Below are 20673 nucleotides of genomic sequence, written 5' to 3'. Positions count from 1 at the left end.
CACCAGCACCAACATTGTGTGAATGCTCTGAAAAAAGCTAATTATTTGCATATCACAGCATCTTCTTCCTGTCGGTTAAATTTTGAATCTGTAGCATGTCATCTTCATGGTGTAGCAATTTCAATGGCCAGTAGTGTATTTCTTGGTTGTAGATTGTAATTAGCTGTAGATAGACTACAACCAAGAAATACACTACTGGCCATTAAAATTGCTACACCATGAAGATGACATGCTACAGATTCAAAATTTAACCGACAGGAAGAAGATGCTGTGATATGCAAATAATTAGCTGCAGTTTCTGTGCTTCATTTTGCATGAAAACCATGATGATTACTATTCCAAACTCTATTATTGTCTAGGTAACTAGTGACTCTCAATTTCATCAGTTTCTCTAATATTTTGTAGGAAGCAGGAAGAAGTGATATTGGATGGCAGTTTTCTATTTAATGTCTGTCTCCATTTTTAAATAGTGGCCTCACTTTTGAGAGCTTCAGTCACTGAGGAAACACACTTTCACTAAAGGATAAATTTGCAATATGTGCTAAAGGTTTTGCAACCTGTACTGCAGTTCTTATTATGATTGAAACTGGTACGTCATCAACACCTACTGCCATTTTTGGTTTTAAGCTTCTAATCACTCTAATTACTTCCTGTTCATTTGTTGAAGGAATATTCATTCTGCAGGCAACCCTTGGAGCATGTATTAATTTTTGTTTTGTGAAGTTTAAGTTTAGTGAATGTGGTACATTTAAAATATAATTATTAATGTAGTTTGCCATTTCCTTCTTTTCTATATTGCAATTTTCACTGCTTTTGGGTATTATTTCTTCCTCTTCTCCCAAGGTAGTTGTTTCATTCGTCACAATGTCCTATATAGTTTGTGGTTTGTTGTCTGATTTACTGATTAAATTGTCATTGTATAGCAACTTTGTCTTTGCTATTGCCTGTCAGTATATTTTTCTGTATGTTTTTACATATTCTACAAACTGTGGATTTGAACAAGTATTAATTTCTTGGTTCAGTCTTTTCATGGTTACACTGGAAATCCTAATGCCTGTAGTAATCCAAGGTTTGTGTGCTTTTGTTCTGAAGACTTGGACCTCTCTAACTTCGTAGGGAAACACATTTCAAATTGTGACATGAATATAGAAGAAAAGGTATTATATGCATTATTTGCACTTGATTCTGATCTCACATCTGTCCAGCTTTCATTGGTTAGACAGTTAACAAAATGTGTGCACTTTTCTTTAGAAAAAATTCTTTTATAAGTGTGGCAAGATGTTTTTTTCCCATGCATTGGGGAAACAGTAAGCACAAGAGCATTGTGATCAGATAAACCAAGGTCAGTGTTATATTTACCTCCACTTCATTGGAATCTATGTTTGAGAATATATTATCTATGAGGACCTGTGATGTGTGTGTTATTCGGGTAGGACCTATTACGTGGGGTAACATGTTAAAACTCTGTAAAAGATTCAGAAATTTATCTTTAACCGTATTATTGCACATAAGATTTATGTTAAAATCCCCACAAAGAAGCACAGTAGCTTTTTCATTGTACCCAATGTTTAACGTAATTTCTAGTTTTGAAAAAAAAAAGTCTACATCTCCACATGGTGACCTGTACACAATCATTACTATCATTTTCCTTTGCTTACCATAAAACTCAACAGCAGCAGCTTCAAAATGCATTTCTACACTTAACTTTTCAATATCACATCTCCTTTTGAATTTTATCCCTGTTTTTGTATAAATACAGACACCACCACTTCTGGCATTTTCCCTAGAGTAAGAGCTAGCTAGTCTACAAGGATGTATAATGATGTTTAATTCATATTCCCTACACCAATTCTCCGAAAGACACAAGCACTCAATGTTAAACTCATCTAAAGCAACTTCTACTTCAAAGTATTTATTTCTTAGAGACTGAATATTTAGATTGATAACTTGAAAAGAATTTGATGGGAGCCTAGATTTAGTTATACTTACAGTTTGTTTTATCGAACTGATCATAGAGAAGTTGGTTGTCTGCACATTTGTTGAAAGTTCTATACTGCAACTTTTCCTGTTCTGGGGTAGAAAAAATCCTGGTTCATTCTTGAAGGTTGTTTTGGTGTTAAGATCATTTTTCCATTCTTCGGTGTGTCGGTTCTCACTGTAGGCTGAACTGATCTTGTTTTTCCATTATTCTTGCAACTACTTGGAATAGTGGAGTGTTTCCCTGAATTATTGATCTTGCTTTCAGACTTCTGTGTGCTTGTTCCAGCAGGATTGAGCTGTACTGCATTGGTTCTTGAAGCTGTTGGAGTACATAATTTGTTTTGGACTACTCCTTTAGCACAGCTTTCATAGTTAGCGAAGGTGCCGTGGCTGTTACCTTTGTATCTATGATGACAATCCCCTTGTTACTGCGGGAGGCAGGTATAAAACCAGTGACTTGCACATTGCCAGCTAGCAGCTATAGCCACCATGGACAATAATGAAGAGCCCTTAGCTATATTTATGAAAAGTCTGGCACATATCAGACACATTAGGTGAGGAAATTAATTACACAGTGTTTTATTGGATTTGGCAGGAACCTTTTATAGATTAGCTCATTCATAAACTAAATACTGCTGAGGTTAGTGAAAAAGTGGTGATCTGGGTATAAGTTCTTTAAAAAACACAGATCCCAGAGAATAAGACCAAAGTAATTGACAACCTTATTACATTTCTCACAAGGTCTTGTATGGGCACCACTATCATTTAAAATACATGTGAATGATTCAGGCACAGGTCACTGGTAATTATTAGAGTTTTGGTCATTCAATTACCATGGCAGAAAAGAATTAAGAGAGAGACTCTTCAGGAGAATATTTGCACAATACAGAACTGGGTGAACAGTATGACATCAATATAAATGAGAGTCAACAGATGAGGTGATGTAGAAAAATGCATAAGCCAATGTTGAACTATGTTTTATAGGGAGCTCTTTATTTATTCATGCAGACTGAGAAATTAAAATACTTGGGATACACCCGCTCTTCCCCATTCCTCAAAAAGGAAAGAAATGCATTAGAATCTTAGTGTAAAAAGTGTAATCTATAGGAAAAGTAACACTCTACTTCAAGTGATGAACTGCAGATGATAGTTAATTTTGAAGAATGCAGTGAAAACCTGCAAAATTTTGTGTACAAGTGAAGTGGCACTGGAATAATCAAGCATCTGAAAAAGGATTTGTTATATTTTAGCCAATGTATACATTACACTGTGTGGCTACATTGCACAATCAGACAGAAGAAAGCACAAAACTGAAAAATGGTGAAAGACTAGATTATAATTTTAAAATGAGCATGGTTCATTGCAATAGGATAGTGGGATCTCCACATTTACAGGAAAGGTTGTGGGGGAATGGAACAATCTGCCCTTCTCTGATACATGATATTCTAGTCTTTCAAACAAAAACTGAAACTGTGTTAAATGGTGAATGCACAAATTTGATGGTTTTACTACTTAAACAATAGCTCACAGAGCATTTGCTGAAGCTTCGAAATACTAGTGACATGATCTCTCAATTCACAAACTTATTTATTCTCTTCTTTCATAAAATGTAAGGATTCTTCACTGAAATATGCACTTAAATGAAAATGGCCTAGGTCTCATGTGTACACTGTTCGATAAAATTAAAACCTGCCACATCACTGAAATTTATGGCATGTAAATGACATTAATTGTTGATAGCTTTTGAAAAGTGAAAGCAAATGTTCCCTTCATCCATACTGCATTTTTAAAAGACATAATCTGATTTTTGGTGGTTAATACCCATCTCGTTATTCATTATTTTGCTATAAGAAATTAATCCTTATACTTACGTGTAGGCATTAACAATCTCTTCTATAGTCTCAGGCATTTAACATCCATTACACCACAAATATCTACTACTGTATAGATAATTTTATCCTTTAATCTCTGTATCTTGCTATATATCCAGTGTAAAGAGATAGGTTGCAATTGAAGTTTGACGTAAAAGCAGTTTTGGGAATCATAAAACTTCTGAGAGTAGGTCTATATTTGAAAACACTGTGAGATGAGTAAAACTTCTTAAAGAATTTTATATTTCTTTGTTGACGTTACAGTAATTTCAACAAATAAGAAGCTTCTTTACTCCCCAAATTATGCTACAATTCAGACATGCAAGTTAGTAATTGTTGTGTATATTATGATAATTTTGTACGCAACTTACTTGTGTATATCCATTTCCTTTGCATATTTTAATTATGTCAAATTGTGGATTTCTAGCAGCTGTTTGTTGTCCTCCCACAGAATCATGTGCACCATTATTAAAAATGATGTGTTTCATATTCTTTGGACTTGTCTGTCCTATTGTAGCAAGGGCACCCATATGCATTATCATTGCTCCATCACCATCTAGGCAGTATACCTGATGAAGAAAATTATTGCTCAGGTTTGTATGATTAATGCCTTAACAATGTCCTGTTGCTTATTCTAAAGGTAATAATTTAATGCCATATTGTCATGATTTCTAATTTTATTCTAAACATTGTATTTTGGGTATAAAAACCAGAAAAAGTATTTAAGGTGTTAATGGATTTGATGTTCAATTTGAATAAGTCAATTGATTTTCTGGAATATTGTATGATTTGCACACTTCACAAGCATTGAGAGTAAAATTTCTTTTGTTATTATATAGAAAGGACTTAGAAATTATGACCTGTAATTAAACAGCTCATATTTTGAAAATAAGGGCCGCAGATTTATTACATTATAAAATACCTAAAAGTAATTCTCCTAGTTGGGGAAGCAAATCACAAGACATTTCTGAAGCTCTGATTTCAATATCAGTTTTGTCACTTCACTGTGCAAATAATATGCCACAGTATTATTTTTTGGTAAGATTTTTGTAATACAGTTTCACAAAATATTATAAACACTCTGAAGAGGTAAGTTCTGTGGCCACAAACTACACACTTCACAAACATTGAGAGTACAATTTAGATCAAAGTGATGAAACTTTAAAATAATTCACTAAGAAATTCATGCACATAGCACACAAACTAGTCTTGAATATCACACAAGTAAATTATGTACTGAGTTCCACTCAACATTCTAAACAACAATATGCTGAAATTACTTTGAACTGTTTATTAGGACCATTGTAATTTTCCAGAAAATTAAAATCAATACATTCTGTCACAAAGAAAATGTTATTAATAACATGTCTCCGCATTATTCCTATAATAATAAATACTAAAACTGTTTTCTTCCATCTTCTTATGCAATTACCGACATTGTCATTTGTGTTGTTATCAAATTGTGTCTTACAGAAAACAGTGACACATTGTGAAACACATATCAGAAAAGCATAAAGTTTCTGGAAGATATGTCTTTAGATGCATAAATAAATGAAAAGTGTGCATGGATGGTACCCATCATATTTTATCAACATGATGTATTACGTAGGCCTACATGATGGACAGAACCTAGAACTAACTAACTACATTACTGACACTGTACTATTAGTCTGGAAAGCCACTAAAAGTGGGATTATGACTGCTTTAGTATTACTATCACATCTAAGACAACATTGTCTCTCAGGCTGCCTCTATCAGACACCATACTGCATTACCATGGACTGATGAAGGACACTATTGTGTTACTGAGTTCATATTGGATTAGTGAGCTGCATGCTGTGGTGTCATGTGAAGAAGGTGTGGAAATTATAGGTAACATGAAGTTTGATACTATCTTCATATGGAAGGTGTTGAACTGCCCATACTGCCCACATCACATCCCTGCTTAACAGCTGTGCTAAAAGTTTATGAGTTCTATAATAATTGCAGTCTTGTGTGCTATACTATGATGTAAAAATCATAACTGTTCTTTGTCATTTCAGTGCTGTAAATTGCTTGTCAAGATACAATACTTAACCACTAATGCTTCAGACTTGGCTGAGTGCTTGAGTGTACATTCCTGCAGATTCTCTTCACAAGTGATTAGTATGCTGACTACACATCATAATGGAACAGACAGTACATCTGCACTCTTAAAATACATCACCTAGAATTATATGGCAAAGATAATTTCCAGTGTGGAATTCCTGAATGGAGCATTCGATAAACATGTTCTTTTTACATAAACATCCACTTATTTTGTCAACTAATTTTTATAATTTTGTGAGAGAAGAAACAGAAAATAGGGCATCATTCATAGCTTTCTTTGGGTTTGAGAGTTAATTAATTGATATTCTGATGAGAGCCATATTCCAGCACATAGCCTGAAGGAAAATTAGGGAAATGACTTACATGACAAAACTGGGTTACAATGAGAATCTGGGATAGTAATAACTATTTCAACAATCAAGAGCAAGTGAAAATGTATTGGAACAGTAAGACACAAAGCGGTGCTTTTCTTTCAGTCCCTCCCCCTCCCTCTGGAAATACACTCCTGGAAATTGAAATAAGAACACCGTGAATTCATTGTCCCAGGAAGGGGAAACTCCGTTGTGGTTGCACCTACGGTATGGCTATCTACACTCCTGGAAATTGAAATAAGAATACCGTGAATTCATTGTCCCAGGAAGGGGAAACTTTATTGACACATTCCTGGGGTCAGATACATCACATGATCACACTGACAGAATCACAGGCACATAGACACAGGCAACAGAGCATGCACAATGTCGGCACTAGTACAGTGTATATCCACCTTTCGCAGCAATGCAGGCTGCTATTCTCCCATGGAGACGATTGTAGAGATGCTGGATGTAGTCCTGTGGAATGGCTTGCCATGCCATTTCCACCTGGCACCTCAGTTGGACCACCGTTCGTGCTGGACGTGCAGACCGCGTGAGACGAGGCTTCATCCAGTCCCAAACATGCTCAATGGGGGACGGATCCGGAGATCTTGCTGGCCAGGGTAGTTGACTTACACCTTCTAGAGCACATTGGGTGGCACGGGATACATGCGGACGTGCATTGTCCTGTTGGAACAGCAAGTTCGCTTGCCGGTCTAGGAATGGTAGAACGATGGGTTCGATGACGGTTTGAATGTACCGTGCACTATTCAGTGTCCCCTCGACGATCACCAGAGGTGTACGGCCAGTGTAGGAGATCGCTCCCCACACCATGATGCCGGGTGTTGGCCCTGTGTGCCTCGGTCGTATGCAGTCCTGATTGTGGCGCTCACCTGCACGGCGCCAAACATGCATACGACCATCATTGGCACCAAGGCAGAAGCGACTCTCATCGCTGAAGACGACACGTCTCCATTCGTCCCTCCATTCATGCCTGTCGCGACACCACTGGAGGCGGGCTGCACGATGTTGGGGCATGAGTGGAAGATGGCCTAACGGTGTGCGGGACCGTAGCCCAGCTTCATGGAGACGGTTGCGAATGGTCCTCGCCGATACCCCAGGAGCAACAGTGTCCCTAATTCGTTGGGAAGTGGCGGTGTGGTCCCCTACGGCACTGCGTAGGATCCTACGGTCTTGGCATGCATCCGTGCATCGCTGCGGTCCGGTCCCAGGTCGACGGGCACGTGCACCTTCCGCCGACCACTGGCGACAACATCGATGTACTGTGGAGACCTCACGCCCCACGTGTTGAGCAATTCGGAGGTACGTCCACCCGGCCTCCCGCATGCCCACTATATGCCCTCGCTCAAAGTCCGTCAACTGCACATACGGTTCACGTCCACGCTGTCGCGGCATGCTACCAGTGTTAAAGACTGCGATGGAGCTCCGTATGCCATGGCAAACTGGCTGACACTGACGGCGGCGGTGCAAAAATGCTGCGCAGCTAGCGCCATTTGACGGCCAACACCGCGGTTTCTGGTGTGTCCGCTGTGCCGTGCATGTGATCATTGCTTTTACAGCCCTCTCGCAGTGTCCGGAGCAAGTATGGTGGGTCTGACACACCGGTGTCAATGTGTTCTTTTTTCCATTTCCAGGAGTGTACATGGCAATGTGTCCAGAATGCTAAACCCTCCTCCACAACAATAAAAAGTTTGTGCCACTTACCAGAAAGGAACTTTTGCAACAAGTTTTTCCAGCTGAGTATGTCTGCAATACGAAGATATCACAATCAGTTCTTGAAAGGAAAGGACAGCATGTGTATAAGGAAAGTAGTCTATCACAGCTACCTCAAATCGGTAATGGAGTATGGACTTATATTTTGGGGCAGCTTGGAGCATATTTCTTGAATATTTAAACTTAAAAAAGTATCTTAATTGAATTAACTGTGGTTTCTTGGTGAAACATAGTAAATTAACTAAACAAGCACTGTTTTTCCCCTTGCTTCACAATTTTATTATTAACGTTACTGCACAACCTAGGTTTTGGGTTGTAACCCCATTTTCAAGTACATTAGTGATTCCCAAAGATATTAATGTACAGATAAACAGGATGGCAGGGCAAATATAACTATCCATAGCTTAATATACAATTATGTCATTGAAGTAATTGTACATTAAGCTATGGATAGATATCTTAAAAAGTTACAATTATGTCATTGACATAATTGTACATTCAGCTATGGATCAATATCTTAAAAATGATTATCTTTGATTGCTATCATGTTTATCTGTGCATTATCATCTTTTGGAATCAGTAATGAAAGTGAAAATGGGCTTATAACCCGAAACCTAGGTTGTGCAGTAACATTAATAATAAAACATTAATAAGAAAACTGTGTAACAAGGCAATAAACAGCATTGGTTTGTTGAAAAAGTATCATTAGAAATATGCAAAATATAAAGTGAAGAAAATCATGTGACCCACTCCTGAAAAATACAAGTATATAAAGTGTTCCCTCACTGCAAAACTATGAACTGATTATCTTTGTACATAAAAGTCTGATTTGTTTGTAGCAGTTCAATCTCAACATCACTCCAAACCAGGAATTAAAATAATTTTAGACTGCCAGCTCACCGTTTAAAACATTATGCTCACACTCCACAGTATATGGGCACAAAAACTTAAAAGGAAGCAAAAGGAAAAAAAAATTGCTAAGCATTAATTTAGAAACAGTGAAAAATCTTATAAGGCAGACAGGTGCAGAAATTTTACTATTCAGCTGAAGAGTTTATGAAGGATCTGAAAATATGAGCAGAAGGAAACACACAGGATTTTATAGTTTGTTATTTAAAAAATATCAGTTGTGTATCAGTTATGTGTTCAGTACAATATATTATATTAATGACATTTTAAAAACTGTAAATGCATTGTTGTGTTTTCACAAGTCTGCTGTACATTATGTCAGTGACTTGAAATTGTATGTTTTTGCTATACAGATCTAATTTTGGGTTTACAATTTCATACTAATTTCAGCTGAGAGGAAGACATCACAGAATTGCTGAAACATTTGAACAAATCTTTATTTGTTATAGGAATGTTGTTAGACATATGTGATACAAAATTTAAAAAAAGACATATGTGACTTACTTTCATTCTATAATCTCATACAGGGTCATATTTTAATGCAACTCATCAAGCCAAGATGAAGTTCTCTGACTCCAAAAGCATGTAATATGAATTATTCATGGTTTGAATTTAAGAATGTCTTGCAGAGTCCTCTACAAGGAATTTTGAACAAACAGCTCAGTTCATGAAATCAATAAAAGAAATTAGAATAAGCTGCCTAAAGATTTATATTCACACACTTTGACCCAGAGAGGTCCATTAATCAGTAACACTCATTTCCAATAACTTTTCAGCAGTTATCAAATGTTTAGTCACCAATAAAATGCAATTGTAAAGGAGCCTAAAGGATTTGTTGTTGGTTAACTTTCCTACATAACTGAAGTTTTTAGTAGAACCAGTTAACATGTATACTGTTATTAATATCAAATAACATGAGTTTTCATAAAATCCCACTTCTGTACTTGTGTGATGATATATGGCTACAATAGCATAAGTATTTTCTTCTGTACTTTTGTGAATATAGAAGTCTGGTGATAACTGGTCCACAGCATTTGTGAAATTTTTAAATGAAATCATTCTGTTTCTGGCTGTTAAAACATTATTTATTGCAGTTTGTTTTAACAGCCAAAACTGTAATGATTTCATGCAAACATTTAGTGAATATAAATTTAAAAATCTGTGACAAGTTTAGAAATTTGTTTTTAACTTCAAAATGAAAGTATGTTTCAAATTTATTACTTTTTCCACATTCTTGAGGACAATTTCACTTTGGATCTAAGGACTGAACATGTGTGAGGCAGATCTTGAAGAAAAATTAGGTGACAGGTTCAAGGTCACAAGTTTTTTCAAGTCCAGTTAATGTCCTAGCCAAGTGATAGATGATGTAGCATCATTACGCAAGGTTTTTACAAAGATGGATCATGTTGTGGAAGTGGGAGGAGCAGAAAACGGTATTGATAGGGATCAGGGATACAATATTGTGTGTCCTGTTAATGATAGCATCTGCAACAAACCATACAAATGTTGGCTCAGTTCCTGCTTTCATGCAGTATGATTGGCCCCAATTGAACATCTCTGTCAGGAGGGTCAATAAGGAGTTAGATCAGCTGCTCTGGGTGGCTACCTTGTCAGGCATAGGTTTGGTTCCTGTTGATGGTATTTGTAGGTGAGACTTCACAAGACGTGGCCTGGATCTCAGTTGCAAAGGGAAGGGTAAATTGGTTGGGATGATAACAAATCTTTAGGGGGAGGGGCACTGAAACTTATGGAAGTTCTTCTTTTTTAGGCTCAGTGTCCAGTGATTCAAAATAGAATGAAATTAAGCTTAATCAGAAGCTCAGACAGGTAGGTACTAGAGATATTAATATATCACACGATTCTCATAAAAGTACAGTGAAAAATAATGTTAATATGTCACAAGATTCCCATAAAAGCACAGTGAAAAATAATGTTAGTACACCACATCAGAATATCAGGGGATTAAACTAGCTTTTTAGGATTGGTTTTGCCTGCACAGATGTATGCCACATGTATTGCACACACTTCCTCCTCCTCCCACCTCTCTCTGTCAATATCCTCCTACCTCCTCTATCTGTACGTCTCTCCTCCCTGCCTCTCTACCCCTGTTCTCCCACTCTCTGTCCATCTCCTCCCATCCCTCTCTCAGTTCATCTCCTCCTTCCCCTCTATCTGTTCATCTCCTCCTCTCCTCTCTCTGTCTGTCTATCTCCTCCTCATCCGTTTCACTGCCCGTCTCCACCTCCCTCCTCTTTCTATGGCTGCACCCTATGCCACCCCCACTGCAAGGGGAGATAGCTGGTTCGTACCCTCACAGTACTTCTTTTCAGACATTAAGCAGTACATGTAACAAGTTTGCTTGAAATCAATCCAGTAGTTTGTTTTTAACTTCAAAATGAAAATATGTTTCAAATTTATTACTTTTTCCACATTCTTGAGGACAATTTCACTTTGGATCTAAGGACTGAACATGTGTGAGCCAGATCTTGAAGAATTTTGTGATATAATTTCATTCTGCATATTTTTTTTCAGTTTTATATGAAACAGTTTGAGTATGACATGATTTTGGTGTAGTAGTATGAAATGATTTTGGCATAGTATGGGTAACTATCAGTAATCAGGTGCAGTTTCCATAGTTCCATTACAGAAACACACAATGTTACTCTAAGCTGCCAGTAGTGGGGCCAAATCTTGCTGCTACTCTCCATCACCCCTCCTCTCAACCCATCGTTCCACAGTGATGGACCTCTTCTCCTTTCCCCACCCTATTCAGCCGAGGGCCAGCACTTCAAGGCCCATACTGCCTCCATACCCTCAGCTCAGCAAACTACAGTTGTAGTGACATGATCAAGTTGTTTCCCTTCCTCCACCTCAACCCTGTCCATAGCACAGCTTGGAGCTACTTTGGATGGTCCCACTCGATGGACTGGCTTATGCATACCCCTCATTCCCTGCACCTGAGCGAGCTCTGTTGTCTGTCACTTTACCACTCTCGACCCATCTGCACCTATACACAGTGCCTGGGGCCAATTGGCTTAAGCCTGTAACCCAAATTTTCATCTACATCACTTAAAACACCTTCCTGTAGGCCAACGCAAAATGTCGCAAATAGTATGTGTGGCCATCTTTCAGTAGTGTTTTGCACTCTGGAGCTTTTTGGCTGAAACTCAAGAATTCTTACAGTGATCTTAAAATCAATAAAGCGGATTGCTTGCTACAAAATTCTACAATTTTCTGTATATGAAAGAGTACCTAGAAACTAAGCAGTCATTCCCAAATCATCCAGAAGGATTCATAATGTCTCAACCTGATGGAAAGAAGAAAATAACTTTCTGCAGTACATAGTTGTATTTAACAGTGAGTGAAGAGAAACAAAAGTTTGTTTCTATTGCATGTTATTTGGTGGTGAAAGATTGTGGACAACAATCAGCTCTAAGGATTTAAAGTATGAGGTGTATTCATAAAGTAAGGTCTGATTAGGCATGAAATGGAAACCACTGTGAAAATCCAATGCAACTTTGCACAGATGTGTTGGGCAGTGTCTTTAGTGTATCTGTCATTCACTTCATGTCACCCTTGTCTGTCCAGAGTGCAAAATGATCAAGTAGAAATGCCTAAGACAACAGTGTCTCCTGCCAAGTATGTGGATCTCGTGAGAGATTTCACCTGAAGCTATGCAACCCATATAACATAGATGTCATGAATTTCTTTTTTCAAGACAATTTTCATCCGCATTCTGCAGGGGTAATGAAGCTTTTTCGATGAGAAGTGTTTCATCACCCACAATACAGCCCTTAATTGGCTCCCTCCATTGTCATCTCTGTTCACATGAACCACTAGTTATGAAGAGAACATTTTGGCACAAACAAGGAAAGGCAGACCAGTGTAGAGAATTGGTGGAAAGCTCTGGCAGCTACTTTCTGTGATGAGGGTACTGGAAAGTTTGTACAACACCACGACAAATGTCTAAGTTGGAGTAGCAACTATTTAGAGAGGTAGCTGGAAGGTGTGGCTAACTGTTGGGAATAAATTTTTTTTGATTTTCATTTGTTTTTCATTTCACAACTGATTGGACCTTACTTTCTGAACAGCCCTCATATTTAAGAGAACCCCTTAACACACACGAGGAAAGTGTATTACATTTAGAGGATGCTTGTAAATATAAAATTTTTGGCACCTTTCACAGTGCTTCTCAGATTGATTTAGTGTATAAAATGTCCATTCAGAAACATGATTAATTAGTTACAAAGGACAGACACATATTAAACAAGTAGTTGAGTGCTTAATGTTTCATACAACTTGTGAGTTAGCACTAAGGGTTCAGCTAACTGTGGTAATTTCTTAGATTTATTATCTCTTCATGAAAATCTTGACAGTGTGTTAGTTGATGAATTAGATGGCTGTAATACTTATACTTGTAAATATGTGTGACAAATTATACAAAATGAACTTTCAGGCTGTAAGTATCACATTTACATTGAAGAACTGCTTAAAGACATTAATGCTGCCACTTTTCTTTCTGTGCAGGCAGCTGGAATAACACATATTACATGCAAAAGTCAGTTTGTCATTATACTGAGGTACATCATGGGAAAGAAGCCTGTTGAAAGGTTCCTTTCCTCTAACATAAATGATGTACATGAATGTTATATAACAACAGTTACAAATGGTTCCTTTATGAAGTTTATTGCCTTTTTATCTGGACTCCACCAAAGAAAATGGGCATGAGCTGCAACTGATTCATACATCTGTTTTTATACATGTGTATGAGAATGTGTGTGGTAAAGGACACCATTGTCTCACTCTTTGAGAGAAGGTTCTTGCAAATGGCATTCCATATTGTACTTTGATTTTGCTGTGTTTGTATGTAATTTGAATAATATGCGTTACATGCTGAAGTACACCATTATTTCCTAAAATTTCCCATAATGTAACTCTGCTAACTTTATCAAAAAATTATCGTACTTGAAAGGGAGTATGTACTGGGATAGATGTAGCCTCTATGTTTTTCAACAATTTGGTAGACTGGAGAAACACTTCTAACCAAGATTTTCTGATCTGAAACCTATTCTGTTGTTCTCTACAAAACATTTCTGAAAATACCTTTAGTCTACTCATTATTAGCATCAGACATTTTCTATGAGATTAAGATTGGGTGTTTAGCTGGCCAATTGAGTACCATAGTGTGTTTAAGTGTTTGTTAAAGTCAGACAGAAATTTCCACAGAATACCTACAATGAAGACTGCAATGTAAGGAGAGCTGCACAATGAAATACTTCATTCCAGATTTACAGAGGAACAGAGAGTATATGTTTCAAGTGAATTATGACTACTTGTATTATTCGAAACTGTACACCCATGTAGTGAAGTGTATTTGAATGAACCCAACAATAACATTTCAAACTCTTAAGTTCCTATGAGTGAAGAAAATCTATTTCTCCACATTGAGGAACACCATCAGAAGTTAAAGACACTAGTTGCATTAGCAGACTGAAAAACAAAATGTTGTATAGAGTTTTTGAAGTTGATAGCAAAAGCCTTATTTTTTATTTTTATTTATTTATTTATTTTTCCTTCAAAACGATGGTGGATATGATGTAACCAATTACAGACCAGTGTTATTATTACACAGATTCTCAAAAAATATCATAAGAATAATATATGGAGGACTATCAGATTTGCTGAATAAAAGTAAAATACTGTCCAGTACCCAGCATGTCATTAGAAAAATCAAACCTACTGAAACCACAGTCTTTGTTTTTAGAAAGTGAACCTTAGTCTCATACACAGTGATGAATCAAACTGTGGGCTGTTTCTGAACCTTTTGCTGAGTAAATTATATTGTTATGGTATCCTGTTTATGACCAATGACTAGTTCAACTCCTGTCTGTCAGACAGGTATCAGAGGGAATAAGTTTTTCATGATGGCAGAACTTCAGTCTCAACAGTCAGAAAAGTTAAATAAAGTACCTCTAGGCTCTTTGTTGTTATCAGTAGTTTTAAATGATTTACTGCTACAGTTATATGCAGAAAATGCTGTGTATTTTGTAGACAGCACCATTATTTTTATTAAGTAACAAAATGTACCCAACCTACAGTAGAAAATAGTAGTAATAGCAGAAGAGGTAGGAAAATGGTTTTGTCATAACTGTTTGGTAGTTAATGGCAAACAGAAGTGTGAATGAGCTTCAGCCACTTAAGAAGCAAAGAAGAATCTGGCATAGTAATGGAATTTGGAAATTTTAGGCTTCAGAAGGCCTCCCACAAAAAATTATTATGAGTATGGATAGACAGTTATTTTCAATGGGAAAGTTATGTAGAAACACTAAACACAAAATTACTGCATGGTGTTACATCTTAAGAATGCTTAAGAAGTAATAAAATAATGAAACATTGTTGTCTACATATTACTCACTGACCTACAGTATACTGTGGTCCTGGGTTCAGTTAGTTAGTTACTTGTTGCACAGATCATATTTGTCAAAGAGGGTATGATGTGGAACACGTCAATAGAACAAATGCCTACAAGATGTAGGTGTATGAATGCCACACAAAATTATAAGTACTTATCTGTGCAATGAATATTTTTACCTAAGTGAGAATATCAGTCTGTAAGACATCCATGAATGAAAATATGCAAAATAATTTAATTTACTGAATTCTATGTCTCCAAAAGTTGGCAATTATTCTTATGGCAAAAGTAGCTCACCCTAAACTTTTAGAAGCTGTGCTATATAATTCTCCAGTTTAAAATTTCATTAATATGCACACCTAAGAACTTCAAACTCTCTATCATGCTTTGGTGCCAGCAGTCTTCTTATCTGAAATGATAACCCTCTTTAAGGACCTCCTGTCCCTGTCAGTCACTCTAGTATTGCTTGTACTACTTTATCTTGCAGAAGAAAATTTCTCTTCAACTCTGTCATGATTAATTCCTATCAAAATCTTGACTGTTGAGACAGCTGTGCCAGTTAACACCAGGAAGAAGCTTTTAAAGGAAGACCATACTGTCTGACACGTGGTAGATCAATACATCATAAAAATCACAGAATACTTCTGTCTGAAAACACTTTCAAGAATATCATTAATATCACTTGAAACATGAGCGAAAAATACCTGCTGGCCACTGTGGCTGAGTGGTTCTAGGCACTTCAGTCTGGAACCACGTGGCTGCTACAGTCGCAGGTTCGAATCCTGCCTCGGGCATGGGTGTGTGTGATGTCCTTAGGTTAGTTAGGTTTAAGTAGTTCTAAGTCTAGGGGACTGATGACCTCAGATGCTAAGTCTCATAGTGCTTAGAGTCATGTTAACCATTTTGGAAAAATTCTTCAGTTAAAACACAAAATATGTAACACCGTCTACAGTAAACCTGTAAAAAAAATGTGTAACATTATCAGCAGTACACCTGTAAAGAAAGACCCTGAGCCAGATGCAGCTGAGTACCCGTTCCAGAGGAAGTCTCTGGCCCGCAGGATCTGGGCAGCCACAGAGAGTGGCATTACTAGTTACTGAGAGCTCCAATGTCAGACACGTAATGTGTCCTCTTAGATATACGGCTGCTAAGGAGGGGAAGAAATCCAGTGAGCACTATGTGTGGATACTGGGAGGTGTCCATTCAGATGTGGAATAAGTGCTTGCAGGTGCCCCGAAGAGCACCGAGTGCAGCCAACTGCAGGTGTTGGCTCATGTCGATACTAATGATGTGTGTCACTTTGGATCGTAAGAGATTCTGTCTGTTTTCAGGCAGCTTTCTGAAGTGGTAAAGAGTGCAAGTTTTGCTTGTGAGATGAAGGCAGAGCTCACCATTTGTAGCATCGTCGACACGACCAATTGCGGACCTTTGGTTCAGAGTCGAGTGAAAGACTCTGAATTAGACGCTTAGACGATTCTGCGACCGTGTAGATTGCAGATTTTTCGACTTATGCCATAGCATGGCGGGGTTTCGGGTTCAGCTTAGTCTCTCAGGAGTCTACTACACACATGAAGTATCTACACGAGCAGTGTGGAGTGGGAGTTTTTTTTTTCTTCTTCTTTTAAAAAGGTTAGAGGCTGTCGGGAAAGACTAGAAAGGGCCTCAGTTTCAATGGGTGCATGACAAGCAGAAGAAGAGGGTAGACATAGCAACCATCAGTGGTTCAACTGTAAATTGTCGTAGCCGTGTTGGGAAACAACCAGAGCTCCAAGCGCTAATAGAAAGCACTGAAGCTCAAATGGTTACAGGTATCCAAAGCTGGCTAAAGCTGGAGATAAATTCACCCGAAATGTTAACAAAAGATCTAACTGTGGTCAGAAAAGATATTTTAAATACTGCTGGTGGCGCCGGGTTTGTTCTGGTTAGAAGTAGCAAAGTTGAGGTGATGGTATGGTTAGAGTTATACTTGTCGACCGGAATATATTAATAATTGATTCCTTTTACCGACACCCCGACCGAGATGATTCAGTTGCTGAACAGTTAAAAAAACTTGAGTATAATATTAATTGGTACCCCCCCCCCCCCCCCCCCCCCCCATACAATTGCAGTTGGGGGTGGCTTCAATCTACCCTCGGTTGTTAGTGAAAATACATGTTCAAAGCAGCTGGTAGGTATAAAACATGGTCAGAAACTGTACTAAAATGCTTTCCCCGAAATTTATTTTTTAGCAGTTAGTTCAGAAGCCCACTTGAAGTGTAAATGGCTGCAAAAACATGCTTGACCTCTTAGCAACAAATAATCCTGAGCAAGTACGGAGCATCATGAGGGATGCGGTGATAAGTGGCAGAATGTTCGCTGTAACGAGACTGACCACCGCATCATCGAAATCCACCAAAAGCAAATGCAGAATAAATCTATTTAAAAAAAAAGCAGACAAAAATTCGCTTGACGTCTCATACCAGATGAGACCGAGGCACATGGAAAACCGCCTTAAAAACCAGCCACAGGCTGGCCGGCACACACTAATTCCACCAGGCGGATTCGTGCCGGGGACCAGAATGCCTTCCCGCTCAGGAAGCAGCGCGATAGACCAAGCGGCTAGCCGGGCGGGCTCAATAGCCCCATACTTAGCAGTCATATACAATCGCTCTCAAGACGAAAGATGTATACAAAAAAACTGGAAAGCGGCACAACTCACACCAATACTCAAGAAAGGAAATAGGAGTAATCCGTTGAATTACAGACACATATCACTGACGTCGATTTGCAGTAGGATTTTGGAACATATATTATGTTAGAACATTATGAATTACCTCGGAGGTAAGTCTGTACGGATTCAGAAAATATCTTTCTTGTAAAAGACAGATAGCTCTTTATTCTCACGAAGTAATGAATGCTATTAACAGGGGATCTCCAACTGATTCCATGTTTCTAGATTTCCGGAAGGTTTTTGACACTGTACTTCACAAGAGACTTTTAATCAAATTAAGTGCCTATGGAGTATTGCTTCAGTTGTGTGACTAGATACGTGATTTCCTTTCAGAAAGGTCACAGTACATATCAGTCGACGGAAAATCTTCGCGCAAAACGGAAGCGATATTTGGCGTTCCCCTATATATCCGATTTAGGAGACAATCAGAGCCGCCCTGTTAGATTTTTTACACAAGATGCTGTCATTTACCGTCTAGTAAACTCATCAGAAGATCAAAACCAATTTCAAAATGACTTAGAGACAATATATGTGCGGTACGAAAAGTGGCAACTGTCTGTGAGTACGGGAAAGTTATCACCACGAGAACGAGAAAGATCCATTAAATGTCGGTTACACCATAAATCACGTAAATCTAAGTCTGTCAATGTAACTAAACACCTAGGCATTACAATTACTAGAAACTTAAATTGCAACGGTCCCACAGATAATGTTGCGCGGAAGGCAAACCAAAGACTGCGTTTTATTAGGAGAATACTTAGAAGATGCAACAGGCCTACTAAAGAGACTACCCACACTACACTTGTCCGTCCTCTGCTAGACTATTGTTGTGCGGTATGGGATTCTTACCAGACAGGACTGACTATGGATATAAAAAGAAGTCCAAAGAAGGGCAGCTCATTTTTTTATCGCGTAACAGGTGGGAGAACGTCACGGACACGATAAGAGACTTGAATGTAAAAATAGTTTATTGTCTTCCAAGTAGATAGGGAGAAATGGTCATCATAATAAAATAAGTGAAATCAGAGCTCGTACAGAAAGATTTACGTGTTCACTTTCCCCAGGCGCTGTTATAGAGTGGAACGATAGAGAAATAGCTTGAAAGTGATTCAGAAAACCCTCTGCTAGGCACGTTAAGTGTGAACTGCAGCATAGTCATGTAGATGTAGAAGAACTACATACTACTATGGATAGGTTAGCTTCTTAAAAGAGTATCGCAATGACTACCAATATCAGTTGAAAACTATTTCAAGTCAGACTCTTGTAGACGAAGTGACACGCCAAATATCAGGAACTGATGAAACGACGAAACACACGACATACAGATGCCTACCAAGACGCTATAGTCGATGCCGTTTGGGTTGTACTGTGCGGCTGGTCCTGGCGGAGGTTTGAGTCCTCCCTCGGGCACGGGTGTGTGTGTTTGTCCTTAGGATAATTTAGGTTAAGTAGTGTGTAAGCTTAGGGACTGATGACCTTAGCAGTTAAGTCCCATAAGATTTCACACACATTTGAACATTTTGTTTGAGTTGTAAACAACATCAACTCTAAAGGATACTATTCAAAACGATGGGCCTCTAAAGCAGCTGGCAGTCCATTACACACCCACTACACAATCAAAAAATTAACTTACTATAGAGCGTAATGTGGAGAAAGATACAAACACATAGGATTAACCAAACTCATAGAACTATGTACCTCCCGCTGTGGCTTGTATATATCATCTTGTCGGTTCTCCAGAAAACAAGACAATGGTTTGCCTCGTTGAATACACTGGTTCTCATCAGATCACCGAAGTTACGCAACGTCGGACACGGCCAGAACTTGGATGGATAACATCCTGGGTACGCCAAGTTCTTGTCGGTTGCTTTCCCTTTGCCTTTTTGGCAGAGGGGAAGGAGGCTGGTGGTGCAAGGTTCTTGCTCACTAGATTTTGCGCCAATGCCGTAATCAAATTCCAGACCTCTGCGTAGTGTCTCTTGAAGTGAGGGCATATGACACCGTTGATAGTGATCCGTCTGTCGAATGGGGATATTAAGCTCGAGGGTCTCTTGGTGCTAATCGTGAGGAGTATGCTATGTGCCGGCATATGATGCCACTCTTTCTCTTCTCTCATCGTCATCCGACACAAACACGACACCAGACTAACTACACCTACATTTATCAGATACACTTTAACACACAACTCTCACCATTCGCGTAGGGAAGGTCCCATTGTGAGTGAATGACGGAAAAACCCTTCCAATTAGGAGGCTGAGCCTACCCTTCAGGGTCTCTCAGCCAGCAAAGCTACACGACTTTACTTTTTTAAAGCAGAATCCAAAGTGACTGCATTTTTACGATGTCTATATACTGAGATGGCAAAACTAATGGTCACTGCACTTTCAGAACCATTCGTGCTGGAAGACTCATTTGACTAAGTACTTACACATTACAATTAACTAGAAAGTCCCAGGCATTTTACATCAGGAACCTGCGAAAATATTAGACGAACACTAACATAAAATCACATGGGGTTTTACACAAATTGCCCACAGCAAAGCTCCTGTTCTAGATAGAAACGGTGATTTTTGACAACAGCAGTTTGCAACAAATCGTATTCAGGAAACTCCATCT

At 38.3% G+C, this 20673-nt stretch overlaps 1 protein-coding gene across 3 annotated transcripts in view; it reads right to left on the bottom strand.

Annotated features, from left to right (window-relative positions):
• LOC126298672 (phosphonopyruvate decarboxylase-like) overlaps positions 1-20673 on the bottom strand; it is a 103289-nt gene that overhangs the window by 19546 nt on the left and 63070 nt on the right. For all 3 annotated transcript variants that reach the window (XM_049990102.1, XM_049990104.1, XM_049990103.1), the window contains exon 8: positions 4223-4420. In XM_049990102.1, coding sequence (XP_049846059.1) covers positions 4223-4420 — 198 coding nt within the window. The remainder of the gene's footprint in view (positions 1-4222; positions 4421-20673) is intronic.

This window comes from Schistocerca gregaria, chromosome X (assembly GCF_023897955.1).
Source record: "Schistocerca gregaria isolate iqSchGreg1 chromosome X, iqSchGreg1.2, whole genome shotgun sequence".
NCBI lineage: Eukaryota > Metazoa > Arthropoda > Insecta > Orthoptera > Acrididae > Schistocerca > Schistocerca gregaria.
This window is presented reverse-complemented; position numbering and strand designations above follow the sequence as displayed.